This window comes from Pseudophryne corroboree, chromosome 11, assembly GCF_028390025.1.
Source record: "Pseudophryne corroboree isolate aPseCor3 chromosome 11, aPseCor3.hap2, whole genome shotgun sequence".
Taxonomy (NCBI): Eukaryota; Metazoa; Chordata; class Amphibia; order Anura; family Myobatrachidae; genus Pseudophryne; species Pseudophryne corroboree.
The window spans coordinates 185,786,522-185,809,163 of record NC_086454.1 but is presented as its reverse complement, the minus strand read 5'-3'; the positions used below and the strand labels follow the sequence as shown (position 1 = coordinate 185,809,163).

Sequence of the window (22,642 nt, the reverse complement as noted above, 5' to 3'; positions counted from 1 at the left end):
CCTTGTCTTGTAGTTTACCATATCTGATATTTCAACGTGACTGGGCAGTTCTTAGGACTCGTCCCATATATTTACCTAAGGTGGTTTCTTCGTTCCACCTTAATCAGGAGATTGTGGTTCCGGCACTTGTCTCTCCTGATTTCTCTCAAAGAGCGGTCTTTGGATGTGGTACGGGCTCTCCGTATCTATGTGAAGAGAACTGCTTCTATTAGGAAATCTGATTCTCTCTTTGTTCTGTTTGGATTTCACAAACATGGCTGGCCTGCTCACAAGCAGACTTTGGCCAGATGCATTAGAATGGTGATTGCACATGCTTATGTGAGGGCTGGTCTGTCAGCTCCTGCTCACATTACGACCCATTCTGCTTGGTCCGTTGGACCTTCTTGGGCGGCCCGTTGTGGTGCGACTCTTGAACAATTGTGCAAGGCGGCTACGTGGTCCTCAGTGAACGCGTTCATAAGGTTCTATGCCTTCGATACTGCCACTTCCCAGGATGCTTCCTTCGGACGCCGGGTTCTTGTGCCCGCTACAGTGCATCCCCTCCCATAAGGAACATCCCCAATGTCTATCTTTGTGAAGCCCAGTGTTCCCCGCAGCAGAAAATGAGATTTATGGTAAGAACTTACCTTTGTTAAATCTCTTTCTGCGAGGTACACTGGGCTCCACAAGGCGCCCACGCTGACGCAGTTAGCTTCTTTGGGTTGGTATGGCATTAGCCGCTGACACTTCTCCTGTCGTGAGAGTGTGGTGTATGTGGCTACTAATGGTTGTCGTCTCTTTTCCTGCTACTGCATTGGGCTGGTTAACTAAAAACTGAGCTCCTGTGCGGGGAGGTGGGGTTATAGAGGAGGCGGTGCTATGCATCTTTGGAACAGTCAAAGCTTTTGAGCCTGTTGGTGCCTCTGATCAAGATCCTACTCTACACCCCAATGTCTATCCTTGTGGAGCCCAGTGTACCTCGCAGAAAGAGATTTAACAAAGGTAAGTTCTTTACCATAAATCTCGTTATATGCCCTACGATTGCGGGAGTCGAATTCACAAGCTACGCTCCTCAGCCGGAGCATAACACAAAAACCTTAAACTTCAATTCACAATCTATACTCTATCACGTCCTGTGCAAGTTTCCTCACGACTTGCGTACTTCTCTATTAATAACGCAAAGTAGCTGACCTTACGCCACCGAGCCTCAGCTAACTCTGTCTCCACGGGATCCCAATTTCCGGGGTTCAATCCGTTCACTCTTACTTTCAGCTCACACAAATACACAGTGTTTCTCTGACGTCCTAAGTGGATGCTGGGGACTCCGTCAGGACCATGGGGATTAGCGGCTCCGCAGGAGACAGGGCACAAAACTAAAGCTTTAGGATCAGGTGGTGTGTACTGGCTCCTCCCCCTATGACCCTCCTCCAAGCCTCAGTTAGGTTTTTGTGCCCGTCCGAGCAGGGTGCAATTTAGGTGGCTCTCTTAAGGAGCTGCTTAGAAAAAGTTTTTAGGTTTCTTATTTTCAGTGAGTCCTGCTGGCAACAGGCTCACTGCATCGAGGGACTTAGGGGAGAGAAGTTCAACTCACCTGCGTGCAGGATGGATTGGCTTCTTAGGCTACTGGACACTATTAGCTCCAGAGGGAGTCGGAACACAGGTCTCACCCTGGGGTTCGTCCCGGAGCCGCGCCGCCGACCCCCCTTGCAGATGCTGAAGATTGAAGGTCCAGAAACCGGCGGCAGAAGGCTTTTCAGTCTTCATGAAGGTAGCGCACAGCACTGCAGCTGTGCGCCATTGTTGTCACACACTTCACACCAACGGTCACGGAGGGTGCAGGGCGTTGCTGGGGGCGCCCTGGGCAGCAATGTATAATACCTTATTCTGGCTAAAAATACATCACATATAGCCCCTGGAGGCTATATGGATGTATTTAACCCCTGCCAGGTCTCAGAAAAACGGGAGAAGAAGCCCGCCGAAAAGGGGGCGGGGCCTATTCTCCTCAGCACACAGCGCCATTTTCCCTCACAGAAATGCTGGTGGGAAGGCTCCCAGGCTCTCCCCTGCACTGCACTACAGAAACAGGGTTAAAACAGAGAGGGGGGCACTTATTTGGCGATATGTATATATATATTAAAATGCTATAAGGGAAAAACACTTATATAAAGGTTGTCCCTGTATAATATAGCGTTTTTGGTGTGTGCTGGCAAACTCTCCCTCTGTCTCCCCAAAGGGCTAGTGGGGTCCTATCCTCTATCAGAGCATTCCCTGTGTGTGTGCTGTGTGTCGGTACTTGTGTGTCGACATGTATGAGGACGATGTTGGTGAGGAGGCGGAGCAATTGCCGGTAATGGTGATGTCACTTTCTAGGGAGTCGACACCGGAATGGATGGCTTATTTAAGGAATTACGTGATAATGTCAACACGCTGCAAGGTCGGTTGACGACATGAGACGGCCGGCAAACCAATTAGTACCTGTCCAGGCGTCTAAAACACCGTCAGGGGCGTTAAAACGTCCTTTTACCTTAGTCGGTCGACACAGACAAAGACACGGACACTGACTCCAGTGTCGACGGTGAAGAAACAAACGTATTTTCCTTTAGGGCCACACGTTACTTGTTAAGGGCAATGAAGGAGATGTTACATATTTCTGATACTACAAGTACCACAAAAAAGGGTATTATGTAGAGATGAGCGGGTTCGGTTTCTCTGAATCCGAACCCGCACGAACTTCATGTTTTTTTTCACGGGTCCGAGCGACTCAGATCTTCCCGCCTTGCTCGGTTAACCCGAGCGCGCCCGAACGTCATCATGACGCTGTCGGATTCTCGCGAGACTCGGATTCTATATAAGGAGCCGCGCGTCGCCGCCATTTTCACACGTGCATTGAGATTGATAGGGAGAGGACGTGGCTGGCGTCCTCTCCATTTAGATTAGGAGAGAGAGAGAGAGATTGACCTGAGGCTGATACTGTAGAAGAGAGTGCAGAGTTTAGTGACTGACCACAGTGACCACCAGCAGTGCAGTTGTTTTATTTAATATATCCGTTCTCTGCCTGAAAAAAACGGTACACACAGTGACTCAGTCACATACCATATCTGTGTGCACTGCTCAGCCCAGTGTGCTGCATGCCTGCATCATCTATGTATATATTATATATCTGACTGTGCTCAGCTCACACAGCTTATAATTGTGGGGGAGACTGGGGAGCACTGCAGTGCCAGTTATAGGTTATAGCAGGAGCCAGAAGTACAAGACAGTCACATACCATATCTGTGTGCACTGCTCAGCCCAGTGTGCTGCATCATCTATGTATATATTATATATCTGACTGTGCTCAGCTCACACAGCTTATAATTGTGGGGGAGACTGGGGAGCACTGCAGTGCCAGTTATAGGTTATAGCAGGAGCCAGGAGTACATATTATATTAAAATTAAACAGTGCACACTTTTGCTGCAGGAGTGCCACTGCCAGTGTGACTGACCAGTGACCTGACCACACTGGCCACCAGTATAGTTAGTAGTATACTATATTGTGATTGCCTGAAAAAGTTAAACACTCGTCGTGTGACTTCACTTGTGTGGTGTTTTTTTTTTTATTCTATAAAAAACTCATTCTGCTGACAGACAGTGTCCAGCAGGTCCGTCATTATATAATATATATACCTGTCCGGCTGCAGTAGTGATATATATATATTTTTTATATCATTATTTATCATCCAGTCGCAGCAGACACAGTACGGTAGTTCACGGCTGTAGCTACCTCTGTGTCGGCACTCGGCAGTCCATCCATAATTGTATACCACCTACCCGTGGTTTTTTTTTCTTTCTTCTTTATACATACATACTACTACATCTCTTTATCAACCAGTCTATATTAGCAGCAGACACAGTACAGTACGGTAGTTCACGGCTGTGGCTACCTCTGTGTCGGCACTCGGCAGTCCGTCCATAATTGTATACCACCTAACCGTGGTTTTTTTTTCTTTCTTCTTTATACATACATACTACGACATCTCTTTATCAACCAGTCTATATTAGCAGCAGACACAGTACAGTACGGTAGTTCACGGCTGTGGCTACCTCTGTGTCGGCACTCGGCAGTCCGTCCATAATTGTATACCACCTAACCGTGGTTTTTTTTTCTTTCTTCTTCATACATACATACTACGACATCTCTTTATCAACCAGTCTATATTAGCAGCAGACACAGTACAGTACGGTAGTGCACGGCTGTGGCTACCTCTGTGTCGGCACTCGGCAGTCCGTCCATAATTGTATACCACCTACCCGTGGTTTTTTTTTCTTTCTTCTTTATACATACATACTACTACATCTCTTTATCAACCAGTCTATATTAGCAGCAGACACAGTACAGTACGGTAGTTCACGGCTGTGGCTACCTCTGTGTCGGCACTCGGCAGTCCGTCCATAATTGTATACCACCTACCCGTGGTTTTTTTTTCTTTCTTCTTCATACATACATACTACGACATCTCTTTATCAACCAGTCTATATTAGCAGCAGACACAGTACGGTAGTTCACGGCTGTAGCTACCTCTGTGTCGGCACTCGGCAGTCCGTCCATAATTGTATACTAGTCTCCATCCATCTCCATTGTTTACCTGAGGTGCCTTTTAGTTGTGCCTATTAAAATATGGAGAACAAAAATGTTGAGGTTCCAAAATTAGGGAAAGATCAAGATCCACTTCCACCTCGTGCTGAAGCTGCTGCCACTAGTCATGGCCGAGACGATGAAATGCCAGCAACGTCGTCTGCCAAGGCCGATGCCCAATGTCATAGTACAGAGCATGTCAAATCCAAAACACCAAATATCAGTAAAAAAAGGACTCCAAAACCTAAAATAAAATTGTCGGAGGAGAAGCGTAAACTTGCCAATATGCCATTTACCACACGGAGTGGCAAGGAACGGCTGAGGCCCTGGCCTATGTTCATGGCTAGTGGTTCAGCTTCACATGAGGATGGAGGCACTCAGCCTCTCGTTAGAAAAATGAAAGGACTCAAGCTGGCAAAAGCAGTAGCACCGCAAAGAACTGTGCGTTCTTCGAAATCCCAAATCCACAAGGAGAGTCCAATTGTGTCGGTTGCGATGCCTGACCTTCCCAACACTGGACGTGAAGAGCATGCGCCTTCCACCATTTGCACGCCCCCTGCAAGTGCTGGAAGGAGCACCCGCAGTCCAGTTCCTGATAGTCAGATTGAAGATGTCAGTGTTGAAGTACACCAGGATGAGGAGGATATGGGTGTTGCTGGCGCTGGGGAGGAAATTGACCAGGAGGATTCTGATGGTGAGGTGGTTTGTTTAAGTCAGGCACCCGGGGAGACACCTGTTGTCCGTGGGAGGAATATGGCCGTTGACATGCCTGGTGAAAATACCAAAAAAATCAGCTCTTCGGTGTGGAACTATTTCAACAGAAATGCGGACAACAGGTGTCAAGCCGTGTGTTCCCTTTGTCAAGCTGTAATAAGTAGGGGTAAGGACGTTAACCACCTCGGAACATCCTCCCTTATACGTCACCTGCAGCGCATTCATAATAAGTCAGTAACAAGTTCAAAAACTTTGGGTGACAGCGGAAGCAGTCCACTGACCAGTAAATCCCTTCCTCTTGTAACCAAGCTCACGCAAACCACCCCACCAACTCCCTCAGTGTCAATTTCCTCCTTCCCCAGGAATGCCAATAGTCCTGCAGGCAATGTCACTGGCAATTCTGACGAGTCCTCTCCTGCCTGGGATTCCTCCGATGCATCCTTGCGTGTAACGCCTACTGCTGCTGGCGCTGCTGTTGTTGCTGCTGGGAGTCGATGATCATCCCAGAGGGGAAGTCGTAAGCCCACTTGTACTACTTCCAGTAAGCAATTGACTGTTCAACAGTCCTTTGCGAGGAAGATGAAATATCACAGCAGTCATCCTGCTGCAAAGCGGATAACTGAGGCCTTGACAACTATGTTGGTGTTAGACGTGCGTCCGGTATCCGCCGTTAGTTCACAGGGAACTAGACAATTTATTGAGGCAGTGTGCCCCCGTTACCAAATACCATCTAGGTTCCACTTCTCTAGGCAGGCGATACCGAGAATGTACACGGACGTCAGAAAAAGACTCACCAGTGTCCTAAAAAATGCAGTTGTACCCAATGTCCACTTAACCACGGACATGTGGACAAGTGGAGCAGGGCAGGGTCAGGACTATATGACTGTGACAGCCCACTGGGTAGATGTATGGACTCCCGCCGCAAGAACAGCAGCGGCGGCACCAGTAGCAGCATCTCGCAAACGCCAACTCTTTCCTAGGCAGGCTACGCTTTGTATCACCGGTTTCCAGAATACGCACACAGCTGAAAACCTCTTACGGCAACTGAGGAAGATCATCGCGGAATGGCTTACCCCAATTGGACTCTCCTGTGGATTTGTGGCATCGGACAACGCCAGCAATATTGTGTGTGCATTAAATATGGGCAAATTCCAGCACGTCCCATGTTTTGCACATACCTTGAATTTGGTGGTGCAGAATTATTTAAAAAACGACAGGGGCGTGCAAGAGATGCTGTCGGTGGCCAGAAAAATTGCGGGACACTTTCGGCGTACAGGCACCACGTACAGAAGACTGGAGCACCACCAAAAACTACTGAACCTGCCCTGCCATCATCTGAAGCAAGAAGTGGTAACGAGGTGGAATTCAACCCTCTATATGCTTCAGAGGTTGGAGGAGCAGCAAAAGGCCATTCAAGCCTATACAATTGAGCACGATATAGGAGGTGGAATGCACCTGTCTCAAGCGCAGTGGAGAATGATTTCAACGTTGTGCAAGGTTCTGATGCCCTTTGAACTTGCCACACGTGAAGTCAGTTCAGACACTGCCAGCCTGAGTCAGGTCATTCCCCTCATCAGGCTTTTGCAGAAGAAGCTGGAGACATTGAAGGAGGAGCTAACACGGAGCGATTCCGCTAGGCATGTGGGACTTGTGGATGGAGCCCTTAATTCGCTTAACAAGGATTCACGGGTGGTCAATCTGTTGAAATCAGAGCACTACATTTTGGCCACCGTGCTCGATCCTAGATTTAAAGCCTACCTTGGATCTCTCTTTCCGGCAGACACAAGTCTGCTGGGGTTGAAAGACCTGCTGGTGAGAAAATTGTCAAGTCAAGCGGAACGCGACCTGTCAACATCTCCTCCTTCACATTCTCCCGCAACTGGGGGTGCGAGGAAAAGGCTCAGAATTCCGAGCCCACCCGCTGGCGGTGATGCAAGGCAGTCTGGAGCGACTGCTGATGCTGACATCTGGTCCGGACTGAAGGACCTGACAACGATTACGGACATGTCGTCTACTGTCACTGCATATGATTCTCTCACCATTGAAAGAATGGTGGAGGATTATATGAGTGACCGCATCCAAGTAGGCACGTCACACAGTCCATACTTATACTGGCAGGAAAAAGAGGCAATTTGGAGGCCATTGCACAAACTGGCTTTATTCTACCTAAGTTGCCCTCCCACAAGTGTGTACTCCGAAAGAGTGTTTAGTGCCGCCGCTCACCTTGTCAGCAATCGGCGTACGAGGTTACATCCAGAAAATGTGGAGAAGATGATGTTCATTAAAATGAATTATAATCAATTCCTCCGTGGAGACATTGACCAGCAGCAATTGCCTCCACAAAGTACACAGGGAGCTGAGATGGTGGATTCCAGTGGGGACGAATTGATAATCTGTGAGGAGGGGGATGTACACGGTGATATATCGGAGGGTGATGATGAGGTGGACATCTTGCCTCTGTAGAGCCAGTTTGTGCAAGGAGAGATTAATTGCTTCTTTTTTGGGGGGGGGTCCAAACCAACCCGTCATATCAGTCACAGTCGTGTGGCAGACCCTGTCACTGAAATGATGGGTTGGTTAAAGTGTGCATGTCCTGTTTTGTTTATACAACATAAGGGTGGGTGGGAGGGCCCAAGGACAATTCCATCTTGCACCTCTTTTTTCTTTTCTTTTTCTTTGCGTCATGTGCTGTTTGGGGAGGGTTTTTTGGAAGGGACATCCTGCGTGACACTGCAGTGCCACTCCTAAATGGGCCCGGTGTTTGTGTCGGCCACTAGGGTCGCTAATCTTACTCACACAGTCAGCTACCTCATTGCGCCTCTTTTTTTCTTTGCGTCATGTGCTGATTGGGGAGGGTTTTTTGGAAGGGACATCCTGCGTGACACTGCAGTGCCACTCCTAAATGGGCCCGGTGTTTGTGTCGGCCACTAGGGTCGCTAATCTTACTCACACAGTCAGCTACCTCACTGCGCCTCTTTTTTTCTTTGCGTCATGTGCTGATTGGGGAGGGTTTTTTGGAAGGGACATCCTGCGTGACACTGCAGTGCCACTCCTAAATGGGCCCGGTGTTTGTGTCGGCCACTAGGGTCGCTAATCTTACTCACACAGTCAGCTACCTCATTGCGCCTCTTTTTTTCTTTGCGTCATGTGCTGATTGGGGAGGGTTTTTTGGAAGGGACATCCTGCGTGACACTGCAGTGCCACTCCTAAATGGGCCCGGTGTTTGTGTCGGCCACTAGGGTCGCTAATCTTACTCACACAGTCAGCTACCTCATTGCGCCTCTTTTTTTCTTTGCGTCATGTGCTGATTGGGGAGGGTTTTTTGGAAGGGACATCCTGCGTGACACTGCAGTGCCACTCCTAAATGGGCCCGGTGTTTGTGTCGGCCACTAGGGTCGCTAATCTTACTCACACAGTCAGCTACCTCATTGCGCCTCTTTTTTTCTTTGCGTCATGTGCTGATTGGGGAGGGTTTTTTGGAAGGGACATCCTGCGTGACACTGCAGTGCCACTCCTAAATGGGCCCGGTGTTTGTGTCGGCCACTAGGGTCGCTTATCTTACTCACACAGTCAGCTACCTCATTGCGCCTCTTTTTTTCTTTGCGTCATGTGCTGATTGGGGAGGGTTTTTTGGAAGGGACATCCTGCGTGACACTGCAGTGCCACTCCTAGATGGGCCAGGTGTTTGTGTCGGCCACTAGTGTCGCTTAGCTTAGTCATCCAGCGACCTTGGTGCAAATTTTAGGACTAAAAATAATATTGTGAGGTGTGAGGTATTCAGAATAGACTGAAAATGAGTGGAAATTATGGTTTTTGAGGTTAATAATAATATGGGATCAAAATGACCCCCAAATTCTATGATTTAAGCTGTTTTTTAGTGTTTTTTAAAAAAAACACCCGAATCCAAAACACACCCGAATCCGACAAAAAAAATTCGGTGAGGTTTTGCCAAAACGCGGTCGAACCCAAAACACGGCCGCGGAACCGAACCCAAAACCAAAACACAAAACCCGAAAAATTTCAGGCGCTCATCTCTAGTATTATGTGGAGTGTGAAAAAACTACATGTGGTTTTTCCTGAATCAGATAAATTAAATGAAGTGTGTGATGATGCGTGGGTTTCCCCCGATAGAAAATTATTGGCGGTATACCCTTTCCCGCCAGAAGTTATGGCGCGTTGGGAAACACACCTTAGGGTGGATAAGGCGCTCACACGCTTATAAAAACAAGTGGCGTTACCGTCTCCAGATACGGACGCCCTCAAGGAGCCAACTGATAGGAGGTTGGAAAATATCCTAGAAAGTATATACACACATACTGGTGTTATACTGCGACCAGCGATCGCCTCAGCCTGGATGGGCAGCGCTGGGGTGGCTTGGTCGGATTCCCTGACTGGAAATATTGATACCCTTGACAGGGACAGTATTTTATTGACTATAGAGCATTTAAAAGATGCATTTCTATATATGCGAAACTCTGGCATCAAGAGTAAGTGCGATGTCCATATCTGCCAGACGATGTTTATGGACACGACAGTGGTCAGGTGATGCAGATTCCAAACGGCACATGGAAGTATTGCCGTATAAAGGGGAGGAGTTATTTGGGGTCGGTCAATCGGACCTGGTGGCCACGGCAACAGCTAGAAAATCCACCTTTTTTACCCCAAGTCACATCTCAGCAGAAAAGGACATAGTCTTTTCAGCCTCAGTCCTTTCGTCCCCATAATATCTGCCCAGGGATAGAGGTAAGGGAAGAAGACTGCAGCAGGCAGCCCATTCCCAGGAACAGAAGCCTTCCACCGCTTCTGCCAAGTCCTCAGCATGACGCTGGGGCCGTACAAACAGGTGCGGTGGGGGGTCGTCTCAAGAGTTTCAGCACGCAGTGGGCTCACTCGCAAGTGGACCCCTGGATCCTACAAGTAGTATCCCAGGGGTACAGATTGGAAATTCGAGACGTCTCCCCCTCGCAGGTTCCTGAAGTTTGCTTTACCAACGTCTACCTCCGACAGGGAGGCAGTATTGGAAACAATTCACAAGCTGTATTCCCAGCAGGTGATAATCAAAGTACCCCTCCTACAACAAGTAAAGGGGTATTATTCCACACTATATTGTGGTACTGAAGCCAGACGGCTCGGTGAGACCTATTCTAAATGGAGTCACTCAGAGCAGTGATAGCGAACCAGGAAGAAGGGGACTATATGGTGTCCCTGGACATCAAGGATGCTTACCTCCATGTCCAAATTTGCCCTTCTCACAAAGGGTACCTCAGGTTCGTGGTACAAAACTGTCACTATCAGTTTCAGACGCTGCCGTTTGGATTGTCCACGGCACCCCGGGTCTTTACCAAGGTAATGGCCGAAATGATGATTCTTCTTCAAAGAAAAGGCGTCTTAATTATCCCTTACTTGGACGATCTCCTGATAAGGGCAAGGTCCAGAGAACAGTTGGAGGTCTGAGTAGCACTATCTCAAGTAGTTCTACGACAGCACGGGTGGATTCTAAATATTCCAAAATCGCAGCTGTCTCCGACGACACGTCTGCTGTCCCTAGGGATGATTCTGGACACAGTCCAGAAAAAGGTGTTTCTCCCGGAGGAGAAAGCCAGGGAGTTATCCGAGCTAGTCAGGAACCTCCAAAAACCAGGAAAAGTGTCAGTGCATCATTGCACAAGGGTCCTGGGAAAAATGGTGGCTTCTTACGAAGCGATTCCATTCGGCAGATTTCACGCAAGAACTTTTCAGTGGGATCTGCTGGACAAATGGTCCGGATCGCATCTTCAGATGCATCAGCGGATAACCCTGTCTCCAAGGACAAGGGTGTCTCTTCTGTGGTGGCTGCAGAGTGCTCATCTACTAAAGGGCCACAGTTATGCATTCAGGACTGGGTCCTGGTGACCACGGATTCCAGCTTGAAAGGCTGGGGAGTAGTCACACAGGGAAAAAATTTCCAGGGAGTGTGATCAAGTCTGGGGACTTCTCTCCGCATAAATATACTGGAGCTAAGAGCAATTTACAATGCTCTAAGCTTAGCAAGACCTCTGCTTCAAGGTCAGCCGGTATTGATCCAGTGGGACAACATCACGGCAGTCGCCCACGTAAACAGACAGGGCGGCACAAGAAGCAGGAGGACAAGGGCAGAAACTGCAAGGATTCTTCGCTGGGCGGAAAATCATGTGATAGCACTGTCAGCAGTTTTCATTCCGGGAGTGGACAACTGGGAAGCAGACTTCCTCAGCACGACCTCCACCCGGGAGAGTGGGGACTTCATCGAGAAGTTTTTTCCACATGATTGTGCACCGTTGGGAAAGACCAAAGGTGGACATGATGGCGTCCCGCCTGAACAAAAAAAAAAAAAAAAACTGGACAGGTATTGCGCCAGGTCAAGAGACCCTCAGGCAATAGCTGTGGACGTTCTGGTAACACCATGGGTGTACCAGTCGGTGTATGTGTTCCCTCCTCTGCTTCTCATACCAAAGGTACTGAGAATTATAAGACGTAGAGGAGTAAGAACTATACTCGTGGCTCCGGATGGGCCAAGAAGGACTTGGTACCCGGAACTTCAAGAGATGCTCACAGAGGACTCAGGGCCTCTGCCGATAAGAAGGGACTTGCTTCAGCAAGTACCATGTCTGTTCCAAGACTGACCGCGGCTGCGTTTGACGGCATGGCGGTTGAACGCCGGATCCTAAGGGAAAAAGGCATTCCGGAAGAGGTCATTCCTACCCTGGTCAAAGCCAGGAAGGAGGTGACCGCACAACATTATCACCACATGTGGCGAAAATATGTTGCATGGTGTGAGGCCAGGAAGGCCCCACGAAGAAATTTCAACTCGTCGATTCCTGCATTTCCTGCAAACAGGAGTGTCTATGGGCCTCAAATTGGGGTCCATTAAGGTTCAAATTTCGGCCCTGTCGATTTTCTTCCAGAAAGAATTGGCTTCAGTTCCTGAAGTCCAGAAATTTGACAAGGGAGTACGGCATATACAACCCCCTTTTGTGCCTCCAGTGGCACTGTGGGATCTCAACGTAGTCCTGGGATTCCTTCAAATCACGTTGGTTTAAACCGCTCAAATCTGTGGATTTGAAATATCTCACATGGAAAGTGACCATGATGTTGGCCCTGGCCTCGGCCAGGCGAGTGTCAGAATTGGCGGCTTTGTCTCACAAAAGCCCATATCTGATTGTCCATTCGGACAGGGCAGAGCTGCGGACTCGTCCCCAGTTCTCCCTAAGGTGGTGTCAGCGTTTCATCTGAACCAGCTTATTGTGGTACCTGCGGCTACTAGAGACTTGGAGGACTCCAAGTTGCTAGATGTTGTCAGGGCCCTGAAAATATAGATTCCAGGACGGCTGGAGTCAGGAAAACTGACTTGCTGTTATCCTGTATGCACCCAAAAAACTGGGTGCTCTTGCTTCTAAGCAGACGATTGCTAGTTGAATGTGTAGTACAATTCAGCTTGCACATTCTGTGGCAGGACTGCCACAGCCAAAATATATAAATGCCCATTCCACAAGGAAGGTGGGCTCATCTTGGGCGACTGCCCGAGGGGTCTCGGCTTTACAACTTTGCCGAGCTGCTACTTGGTCAGGGGCACACCCTGGCTGAGGAGGACCTGGAGTTCTCTCACTCGGTGCTGCAGAGTCATCCGCACTCTCCCGCCCGTTTGGGAGCTTTGGTATAATCCCCATGGTCCTGACGGAGTCCCCAGCATCCACTTAGGACGTCAGAGAAAATAAGATTTTACTTACCGATAAATCTATTTCTCGTAGTCCGTAGTATGCTGGGCGCCCATCCCAAGTGCGGATTGTCTGCAATACTTGTACATAGTTATTGTTACAAAAAAATCGGGTTGTTATTGTTGTGAGCCGTCTGTTCAGAGGCTCCTACGTTTGTCATACTGTTAACTGGGTTTAGATCACAAGTTATACGGTGTGATTGGTGTGGCTGGTATGAGTCTTACCCGGGATTCAATATCCTTCCTTATTGTGTACGCTCGTCCGGGCACAGTATCCTAACTGAGGCTTGGAGGAGGGTCATAGGGGGAGGAGCCAGTACACACCACCTGATCCTAAAGCTTTAGTTTTGTGCCCTGTCTCCTGCGGAGCCGCTAATCCCCATGGTCCTGACGGAGTCCCCAGCATCCACTACGGACTACGAGAAATAGATTTATCGGTAAGTAAAATCTTATTTTTTCTGTACAGAAAGATATCACTACCTTTGATTGATAGTCTATCCCAGAGGTAGTACAGTTTAAACAAAATATTACAATAATCTGCTTTTGAAATTGGATAGTTATATGCTATAGTAGTAAATGTATTCTATCCCGCCTTAAATTGAACTGCTATTGTGCGGTTATACCTTGCGCTCGCAACTCTATGCAACCTTGCGTAAACACGCGACCATGCGTGTCTCTACGTCACGTGTGCGACCCTGCGCCACGTGCGCGCTTCTGTACGCTGTCCTCACATACCGTACCACGTGTACAAACGTGCATTCGCAATTCAATAAACCACACTATCGATAAATGTGAGCAACAAAACTACTATTGCTCACTAACACAACACACAATTGTTCCATACGCTCGCCGGAAGTCACCCCCACGGGCAATCCTCTTTTGAGTGTAAACCTAAACGTTTAGGCCGGAACTGCATTTCGTGTTTTACAATTATTCTCTTAACATACTGTTTCAAATATATATATATATATATATATATATATATATACACATAGAGGGTACCGGCTCTCCCATAAGCACTTTACAGCTGAGCGCCGGGTGCCTGTGCAGTAAGGCGTATGTACATACAGAGAATGGCACAGCACTCCAAGGCGACTTTGAAATGAATCACCATGGTAACCAGATGCACTGCAATTGGACATCATTGTGGATTATCATTGTGTACTATTGTAGCTAAACTGTGTCCAATTGCAGTGCATCTGGTTACCATGGTGATGGGGAGCACATGGATGACGTCATCTTTGACGTTCACGCCGCTGGGCGGGTGTTTGTCCCGTTTCCGGAAGGACGGCGTTCTGCACCGGGTGAGAGTCTACTATATATGTAAGTAATGTCTTTATATCTGTTAAGCCTGAGGAAAATGTTAATACATTGAAACGTTGCTGTATCCCTGCTGACTGAGTGATTCATTTCAAAGTCGCCTTGGAGTGCTGTGCCATTCTCTGTATATATATATATATATATATATATATATATAGCAAATAAATGTATCCGATTTCACACATATCTAAAAATGACTAATAACTTATGGCAACAATATGTGAGAATGTATGCAAAGTTTCGGTACGCTTTGAGTACGCTTTCGCAACAGAAAAATTACACACAAATAATAAACAGCTTTTTTCCCTGTTTGTCCCTTGGGTTACACCAGCACCTCTAAGACTATACAGAACAGACGTGGTTTAACAACACAAACTGGTTTCAAACACAATGCAAGGTTACTTAACATGCGTCTCCAACCTTTGTTGGTAGATCAAAGTCTGTTTATGGCCTGCAAGTCTGTGAGTGTCAGATAAACCGGACAGAGCTCCCAATTGTTAAGTTCGATTAACTTACAGGAAAAGAGTAATATCGTAAATGCACAAGTGTTCAGGCCGCTGCGATCGCTAAGTGTGTGTGTGTAAAACCCCTATGAAATGTGTAAACGTTGTGTAAGCACGCCGTCACGCTGTAAGCACAAAGTAGCTACACGTGCGGCGTAATACACTTTATAACCTCTAACAGGAAAGGAATGCAACACCAATTGTATATGTAATGTTGAGGTCCAACCCAGCAACAAATATTTACTTAAAAGGGGGTTACAAGAGGAATACAATAACACAAGAGAATAAGCTACAACAAATGATACATACGTTTGTTCGCCAGCGCCACCCGGTTCCGGTCCTCAGTCAATCTGGATAGATGACCTTCAGAGAATGTGTCTGACCGACCAGGAGGCTTGGCTTTTATACAATAGTCCAAAGTGTGAAACAAAGGAAACTGTAATCTCTTCATCCATAGGTCAAAGGACCGGTCATTTACAGTACATGAGGGGTCATAGGTGGGTTTGAATTGGTTGGCGATGCCTGGTCCAGGTGCACTTGCAGATGTCCTCCACTGGGTTCCTGCCGAATATCAAGAGTACAGTAAATACAGTGTGATATTAATATTATACTCCTGCGCATATCTATGCGCAGGAGCGTGCTACTTTCTGCAAACTGCCATCTGAATATTGCCCTAGAAATTTTGTACAGCTGGTTACCAAACACCACCTCCTAACCTAATTCTGTCCTCTCATATCATGTAAAGTTGAATTCCTCTGTTGTTATACCTCTGAAGCAAATGTAACTTGCTGGTGTGGTGCGTGTAGGCTATGTGTAAATTATGTACTATGTGGATTAAATATGAGATATATCTTTGTGGCTTTTCCATGCGAATGCGTATGCTACCGTATTTACTCATACCACGCGTTAATACGCAGGACCTCGTGAGCCAATATACGCAACGTGCGGGTAAGCACACGCACGGCAAAACAAGCACGCGCACGGAGGCCACTCTGTGTGGTGCTTGCACGTGATGCATGTGGCTATAATATTTTCGACTATATATATATATATATATAGTTATATACATATATATATATATATATATATATATGCAGCCTGCCTATATTGATGCACAGGACACAGCCACTTTTGAATTAATGAAAGTTAACTTACTTTTTAAAAGTGTCCTTCTGGTGTTGGGGGGATTGTTTGTGGTTGCTCAGTGCCCGGACCATGGGGGTAGGAGCTGCTGCGGCTGAGCATGCGCAGCAGCCCTCCTCTGAACCTTCGGCCATATTTGTTGGGGGCAGCCAGGAGCGTCTGTTCCAACGCCAGACTGTCTTCACCTGCTGCGGCACTGCCGCAGGTGGCTCTGCTCACTTAGATGTTCAAGAGCAGAGCTGCCAGCTGCCGATCAACTGGTTCCATACGGACCACCAATGTTTGTTAAGCTGCCTCCTAGACGTAGGCAAGTGACCTATGCAATTGCCTAGTTTGCCTATGGTTAGGGCCGGCTCTGGTTGGGAGGCAATAGTGAAAGCAATGAGGGGTAATTCCAAGTTGATCGCAGCAGGATTTTTGATAGCAATTGGGCAAAACCATGTGCACTGCAGGGGAGGCAGATATAACATGTGCAGAAAGAGTTAGATTTGGGTGGGGTGTGTTCAATCTGCAATCCAAATTGCAGTGTAAAAATAAAGCAGCCAGTATTTACCCTGCACAGAAATAAAATAACCCACCCAAATCTAACTCTTTCTGCACATTATATCTGCCTCCCCTGCAGTGCACATGGTTTTGCCCAATTGCTATCAAAAATCCTGCTGCGATCAACTTGGAATTACCCCAAATGTCTGCATTTAGGGACTTTGGTGTGATAACCAGAAGTTACATTTACTGTTATATAAACAAACTACTTACAACTTGTCTTGCTAGTTAGAAGAGGAGTTCGTGAGTACTGTACATCTTGTGATCCTGTGTTCATTTTTCTGGCCAGAGCAATCTCCTTCTTGTTTCTATGAACCAAGAAATATGCATGTCACACTTCACAAATAAATCGAAGAATTTGCCTCTGTTTTTTAAAGTTATCAGTTGCGGTAGCTGTATAGAGGGTGATAATGAGCCAAGGACTCTGTGTGGAGCTGGTGGGATCTGCCACCCAGGGAAAAAAGGCAGATATGACCACATCTAATGGGTATTGGTGAATAGGTCGACCACACTTAGGTTGACAGTCATTAGGTCGACCACTGTTGGTCGACATGCATTAGGTCGACATGGTCACTAGGTCGACATGGACATTAGGTCGACATGAACAAGGTCGACATGGATGAAAGGCGACATGAGTTTTTTTACTTTTTTTTGGTGTCGTTTTCTTTGTAAAGTGACGGGGAACCCCAATTAGTGCACCGTGTCCCCTCACATGGCTCGCTTCGCTCACCAAGCTTCGGCCAAGGTGCCTCGCTCAGCATAGGTTTCTATTCGCAGTCGTAGACCACGTCGATCGAAAAGTATGAAAAAAAAACATAAAATAAAGTGAAAAACCACATGTCGACCTAGTACATGTTGACCTAATGACAATGTCGACCTAATGACCAGGTCGACCTAATGCATGTCGACCAATAGTGGTCGAACGAATGACTGTCGACCTAAGTGTGGTCGACCTAATGACCTTATCCCACATCTAATGGCTGCTGCTGGAAAGTGCAGACAGTTCAGGTGTGGGACTGGGCAGCCAGTGAGGCTGCTACGAAGTATATACATCCTGGGAGGGACTGTGGAGGGCAAGTTAGGCTGTCCTGTGGAGACAGAGCCCGATGTACCAGGATGCCAGACCAGTGGGCATTAAGTGTTACTCTCTGACACCTGTTTAGAATAGAGTGTTCTAAGGATAGTCTTTGACCATCAATGGTTTGCAACAATCAAAGGGAAGTGGAGGGCTCAATTCCGCAAATCAGCGGTGGCATTATGATGATGTTGGCAAGGTTGGACTGGCCCACAGAAGCCCAGGGGGAACCCCCAGTGCCCCCCTTCTTCCCCTTAGGGATCAAGTTCCAGACTTCACTTGAATCATACATTATATATATATATATATATATGTTACCTTATACTGCACAGGACTATTGTGTATTTGCTACAGTGTATTGCATGCATGCACTAGCTATATTTACTATATATATTTCAAGGGGCCCAGACCACGCATTCTCTCTTGGTTAGGTAAATCCATCCATTGTCTGGCCACACCCCCCTCTGTAGACTCTCCACCCCCCTACACATGGGCCCCTACTACTGCATTCCCCTTGTGGGCCCTTCGCGCCTCAGTCTAACACTGGTCGTCGGTGTGCGCGGATGCATTCTCTGAATGCACAGCACTGGACATTTGAAGGCTAAATCATCAATGGTTTCCTAAATATGGCTATAAACCATTAACCTTAAATGGCATGTGCCTCAATGGGCAACCCTAGTCTATTCTACAGTAGCTCATTGTAGTACAACACATCATAATGGTTACAGTACTGAAGACTTTGTTAAATCCAGAACATGGTAAGTGTTTAATTTTGTAAGTGTAACATGTTCTTACAAATGAGTACATGTTGGAACATGTAATAGTCTTGTCTTGGCACCTTCAATGTAGTTAGGGGTTAGTTACACAGTATCAAAATGGGTGTAATTACACCTAATTTGCTTGTAAAAAGAGTGCTAGTAATCTATATGCAGTGTTCATGCTCAAGATGCATTTTGATTAACAACAGCAGTATATGGACCCACGTTACACTGCGTACATATCATAGACACTTATGAACCACGTGCGACCTTGTTGTAAACCATTTCCTATACATGCAAGAAATGTATTTCACTGGCTCTTAAATTTTCAGATGGTATGCCTTCTTTATTGATCATGTCTGAGCTTAAGGTTGCTGGCTTGGACACAGTTTGATTTGTTATCCAGTAAAGACCGCTCCTGACCACAAATTAATATTATTGCAGAAGCCTCAATGGGTTGGTTTCGGATTGCCAGCGGTCGGGATGCAGGCAGTCAGAATACTGACCGCAGAAACCTGACAGTGAGAATCCCTTTACTTACCCCAATGGCCCCCTAACCCTCCCTTCCCATATTCTAAACCTAACCCCCCCTTTCCCTCAACCTAACCCTTCCCGGTGGTGCCTAACCATAACCCTCCCTTCCTGCCACCTAAACCTAACTGTTCGCCCCCTGAAGCCTAACCCTAACTCTCCCTAGGAGTGCCTTAACGTAACACCCTCTTCTTGCAGCCTAAACCTAACCCCTCTCCCAACAGCCTAACCCTAAACCTCTCCCCGCAGCCTAAACCGTAACCCCTCCCCCTACGGCTAACCTCTCCTGGCAGGGTCTCATTCGGTATCCCGAATGTTGGGATGTCGGCGCTGGGATTGTGATCCCAGTCAGTATTCCAAGCGGTGCCGGGATTCCGGCATCTGTATTTCGGCTGCCGGGATCCAGACCGTCAGGATCCTGACTGGATTCTGCCTCAGCATACCCAGTTAATGGAGCTTTGCATTAAAACCTAATTTAAACCCATATTTTTTGTTGTGCAATGCTTCCCTTGCAGATGAATTCTACTTTCCACAGAAGTCCACCAAACTATCTTGCAAAACATCAATCACATATTTCCTAATCCATTTACCATGAATGGTTCTGTGCAGTCTGCCACAGACAGAGCCTTTGAGGACTTCAACAGGACACAGTTGGTAAGACGATGGCTATGTTTTATATTTTCTCATTCTCATTAAGTATAATGTTTACAGTTTGTGGTGCATTTACTGGAAATTATAGTAATATAAAATTTAATGGCAAAAATAAATTAAATTATCTAGGCTAATATTATACCTTTGTTTGTCCTAGAGTACATTGCAATAGTCATGTGTCTCTTATGTACTCCTGACTTTTTTAAGCAAAACTGTGGGCTTCATTTAGAGTTAGGAGCAGTGGCAGAATTTACCTAGTGGCTGTAGGGCTGCCCCCCCCCCCCCCCCCCCCCCATTTCCCCATCCTAGTGAAATCCAACACCCCAGGACAGGCTGTCTGGCAGTGGCTTACCATTGGAAGTGCTCCCTGCTAATCACAGTCACAATAGGAGGTGGTTTCTCCCATTGGTACTGCCAGTGTAGAATTCAGTCAGCAGAGATAGTGTTTCCAATGGGAATCCACTGCCCTGTAATAATGGCAGCACTATCTGGCTTCTAGCGGCTGCAGCTGATACAGTAACTAGAAATGGGATAAGAAAAAGAGAGTGGCTGCGCAATGTGTAAGAGCATATATATGCTAATTAGGAGCTGACATGTAAGAATGTAGAAATGTTTTATTATATAGATAGCATTGATTAAGCACGTAAAAACAATATTATAGTGCAATATAGTAAAATATAAAACAGAAACACCGTGACTTAAAATTGTATAATGTCCTCCGGTTTTAATGAGGAAGCAGATCAAATTGAATGTCCATATGCGGATCCACAATCAGGTAAGCAGCTGAACAACAGATGTTAATAAACGGAGGCCGTAATAGGAAGTCTGAGTGTGGCAACAAACAAAACTGCTGTATGAATAAATACCTCTCCGTGGGCTGGTCCCGACCGAGCGTCCTCGGTCGTATGTTCCTGCAGTGCCCAACGCTGAATAATGCAGCAGAAGGAGAGAGTGTGTTTATCCCTGAATGGATGGAAGCAGTTGATCAGCAGCGTGCTGACGGAGGTCACCGGCGGCAGTTAGCAAAGCCGTGACCGGAGCCGAGGTCTCTCTGTAATTCACCCAGAGGATGGAAATCACCGGCAGCAGGTGGATAAGCCGGGACGGGAATCCAAGTGTGATAAACTCAGCAAGCAGATGGAAATTACCGGAGGTGGAGGAGGAAGCCAGGGCGAAGGCCGAGTTGTCACAGGCTATGGACAGCAGCTTGCTACCTGTGTGATAAGATGAAGTCAAGGTGTGCAAGTAGGCGGGGTCCTGACGCGTTTCGTCACAGATCATGTGACTTTATCAAAGGTGTATCCCAGCCTGTAGGACTAGCAGTATTTAAAGCCCAAATTTAATTAGCAACATATGTCAACAATTAACAATCTATTAAACAGATTACAAGTCAGCTCCTAAGAACTTAATTGATTATTGGTCCACATAAGAAAACAATAATCAGCAGATGAGTGTATATAGAGAACAGCTATAGTGAGAGATAAAACAATATCGGTTTACATAATGCAAACTGAATGAATTTAAATCATTTAAATACGGTTCCAAATTAGGGGTTAAATCCTAGTTATAGCAATGTGCATTTAAACACATAATCAGACAGCATAACAAATAAATAATACATAACTAAAATAAATCCAGAGCTAAGGTTGTGTGAGGATAATATACCAAAACACAGCTACGATATATATAGGTCTATTAAAAATAAAAAACAATATTTAAAAAGTATATAAAAAGGTATATAAGAGACAACAGCATGGAGACATAATAAAATAACAACTGAGGATCGAACACTCGGCTATGCCGTATAGTTGGAGTTCATAGAGAGAGATATATATAGTGTAGTCCTCTAGCCCGTTGAGCCACAGGGCTCACTAGTGAATAACTAGATGCAATAGAAACATTTAAGATGGATGAAAAGCCAACAGATATTGTAGATCTATGATCAGGAGCAGAGTTATACGTATCATTAGTATAACCTAAAAAAGAGTTTCCAGAACTTCTGCATTGATGTAGAGTATACATTAAATGATAAATAATAATTGAGTCTGTGACTTCAATAATATTAATCTATATGAAATATGTATATTAGTTGTCAGATATAACAATTGAACACAAATGTAAAATAAATAAATAAATAAATAAAGAATAAAACATGAAAAAGGGTAAGGAATATGGAATAAAAGGTTTACAAAAAATGATGGCAGTATCATATACTATAATAGATGATGTCTATGTTAGACAAATATTAAGGTGATTAATCAAATGAATGAATAATCAATATAATAAAGATGTTAATCAAATTATTTGTTGTTTAATGGTAATTTTATTGTAAAAAAAAAAAAAAAAAAGGGAGACAAATAGTTAAGCTGGTAGAGGAGGACCGCAGGAATAGAGTCAGGGTTAGCATAAATCCATTTCAATGGATTCATTCAATCCCTCAGGAACTAGAGTTTTAAGTTTATGAATCCAATAGTTTTCCCTGAGGCATAACTTTCTGTATCTATCTCCACCACGATCAGTAGGAGAGATGGTCTCAATACCAATAAATTTAATTTCCTCAGGATTTTTTTGATGTGTTTCTGAAAAATGTCTTGAGACACTATGAAAAAGGAATCCTTTAAGAATATTCTGTCTGTGTTCTAGAAATCTGATACGTAATCTGCGTGTCGTTCTACCTACATAGATGAGATTACAACTGCAAATTAATATATATATTACATAAGTGCTGTTGCAATTAATGAAGGAACGTATGTTGAATGGTGAGTTGTCAGATGAAAAAAACTTCTTAGGGTTATTCTGAATGTAAGAGCAAGAGATACATTGTTTGGAACTGCATTTGAAACAGCCTATAGTTTTGGGAAGCCAATGTGACGTTTTATCTAAGGTATCGGAAATTTTGGGGGTCCTTTTATCTGTAAAAAAACTAGGAGCAAGATGTTGCTGAAGACTGTTCGACTTTTTAAAGATCACTGACGGGGTCTCACTCAATTCAGTTCTTAAAGCTTGATCCGTGAGAAGAATGGGGTAATTGTTGTGAATAATCCTCCTAATCTTTGAAGAAGAACTATTGTATTGTGA

General features: G+C 45.9%; 1 protein-coding gene across 2 annotated transcripts in view; it reads left to right on the top strand.

Moving 5' to 3' along the window:
• The window catches only part of LOC134970092 (uncharacterized), a 449,044-nt gene that overhangs the window by 240,992 nt on the left and 185,410 nt on the right, over positions 1 to 22,642 (top strand). For both annotated transcript variants that reach the window (XM_063946172.1, XM_063946171.1), the window contains one exon: positions 19,429 to 19,567. In XM_063946172.1, the coding sequence (XP_063802242.1) occupies positions 19,505 to 19,567 (63 nt within the window). In that variant the 5' untranslated portion in view covers positions 19,429 to 19,504. The remainder of the gene's footprint in view (positions 1 to 19,428; positions 19,568 to 22,642) is intronic.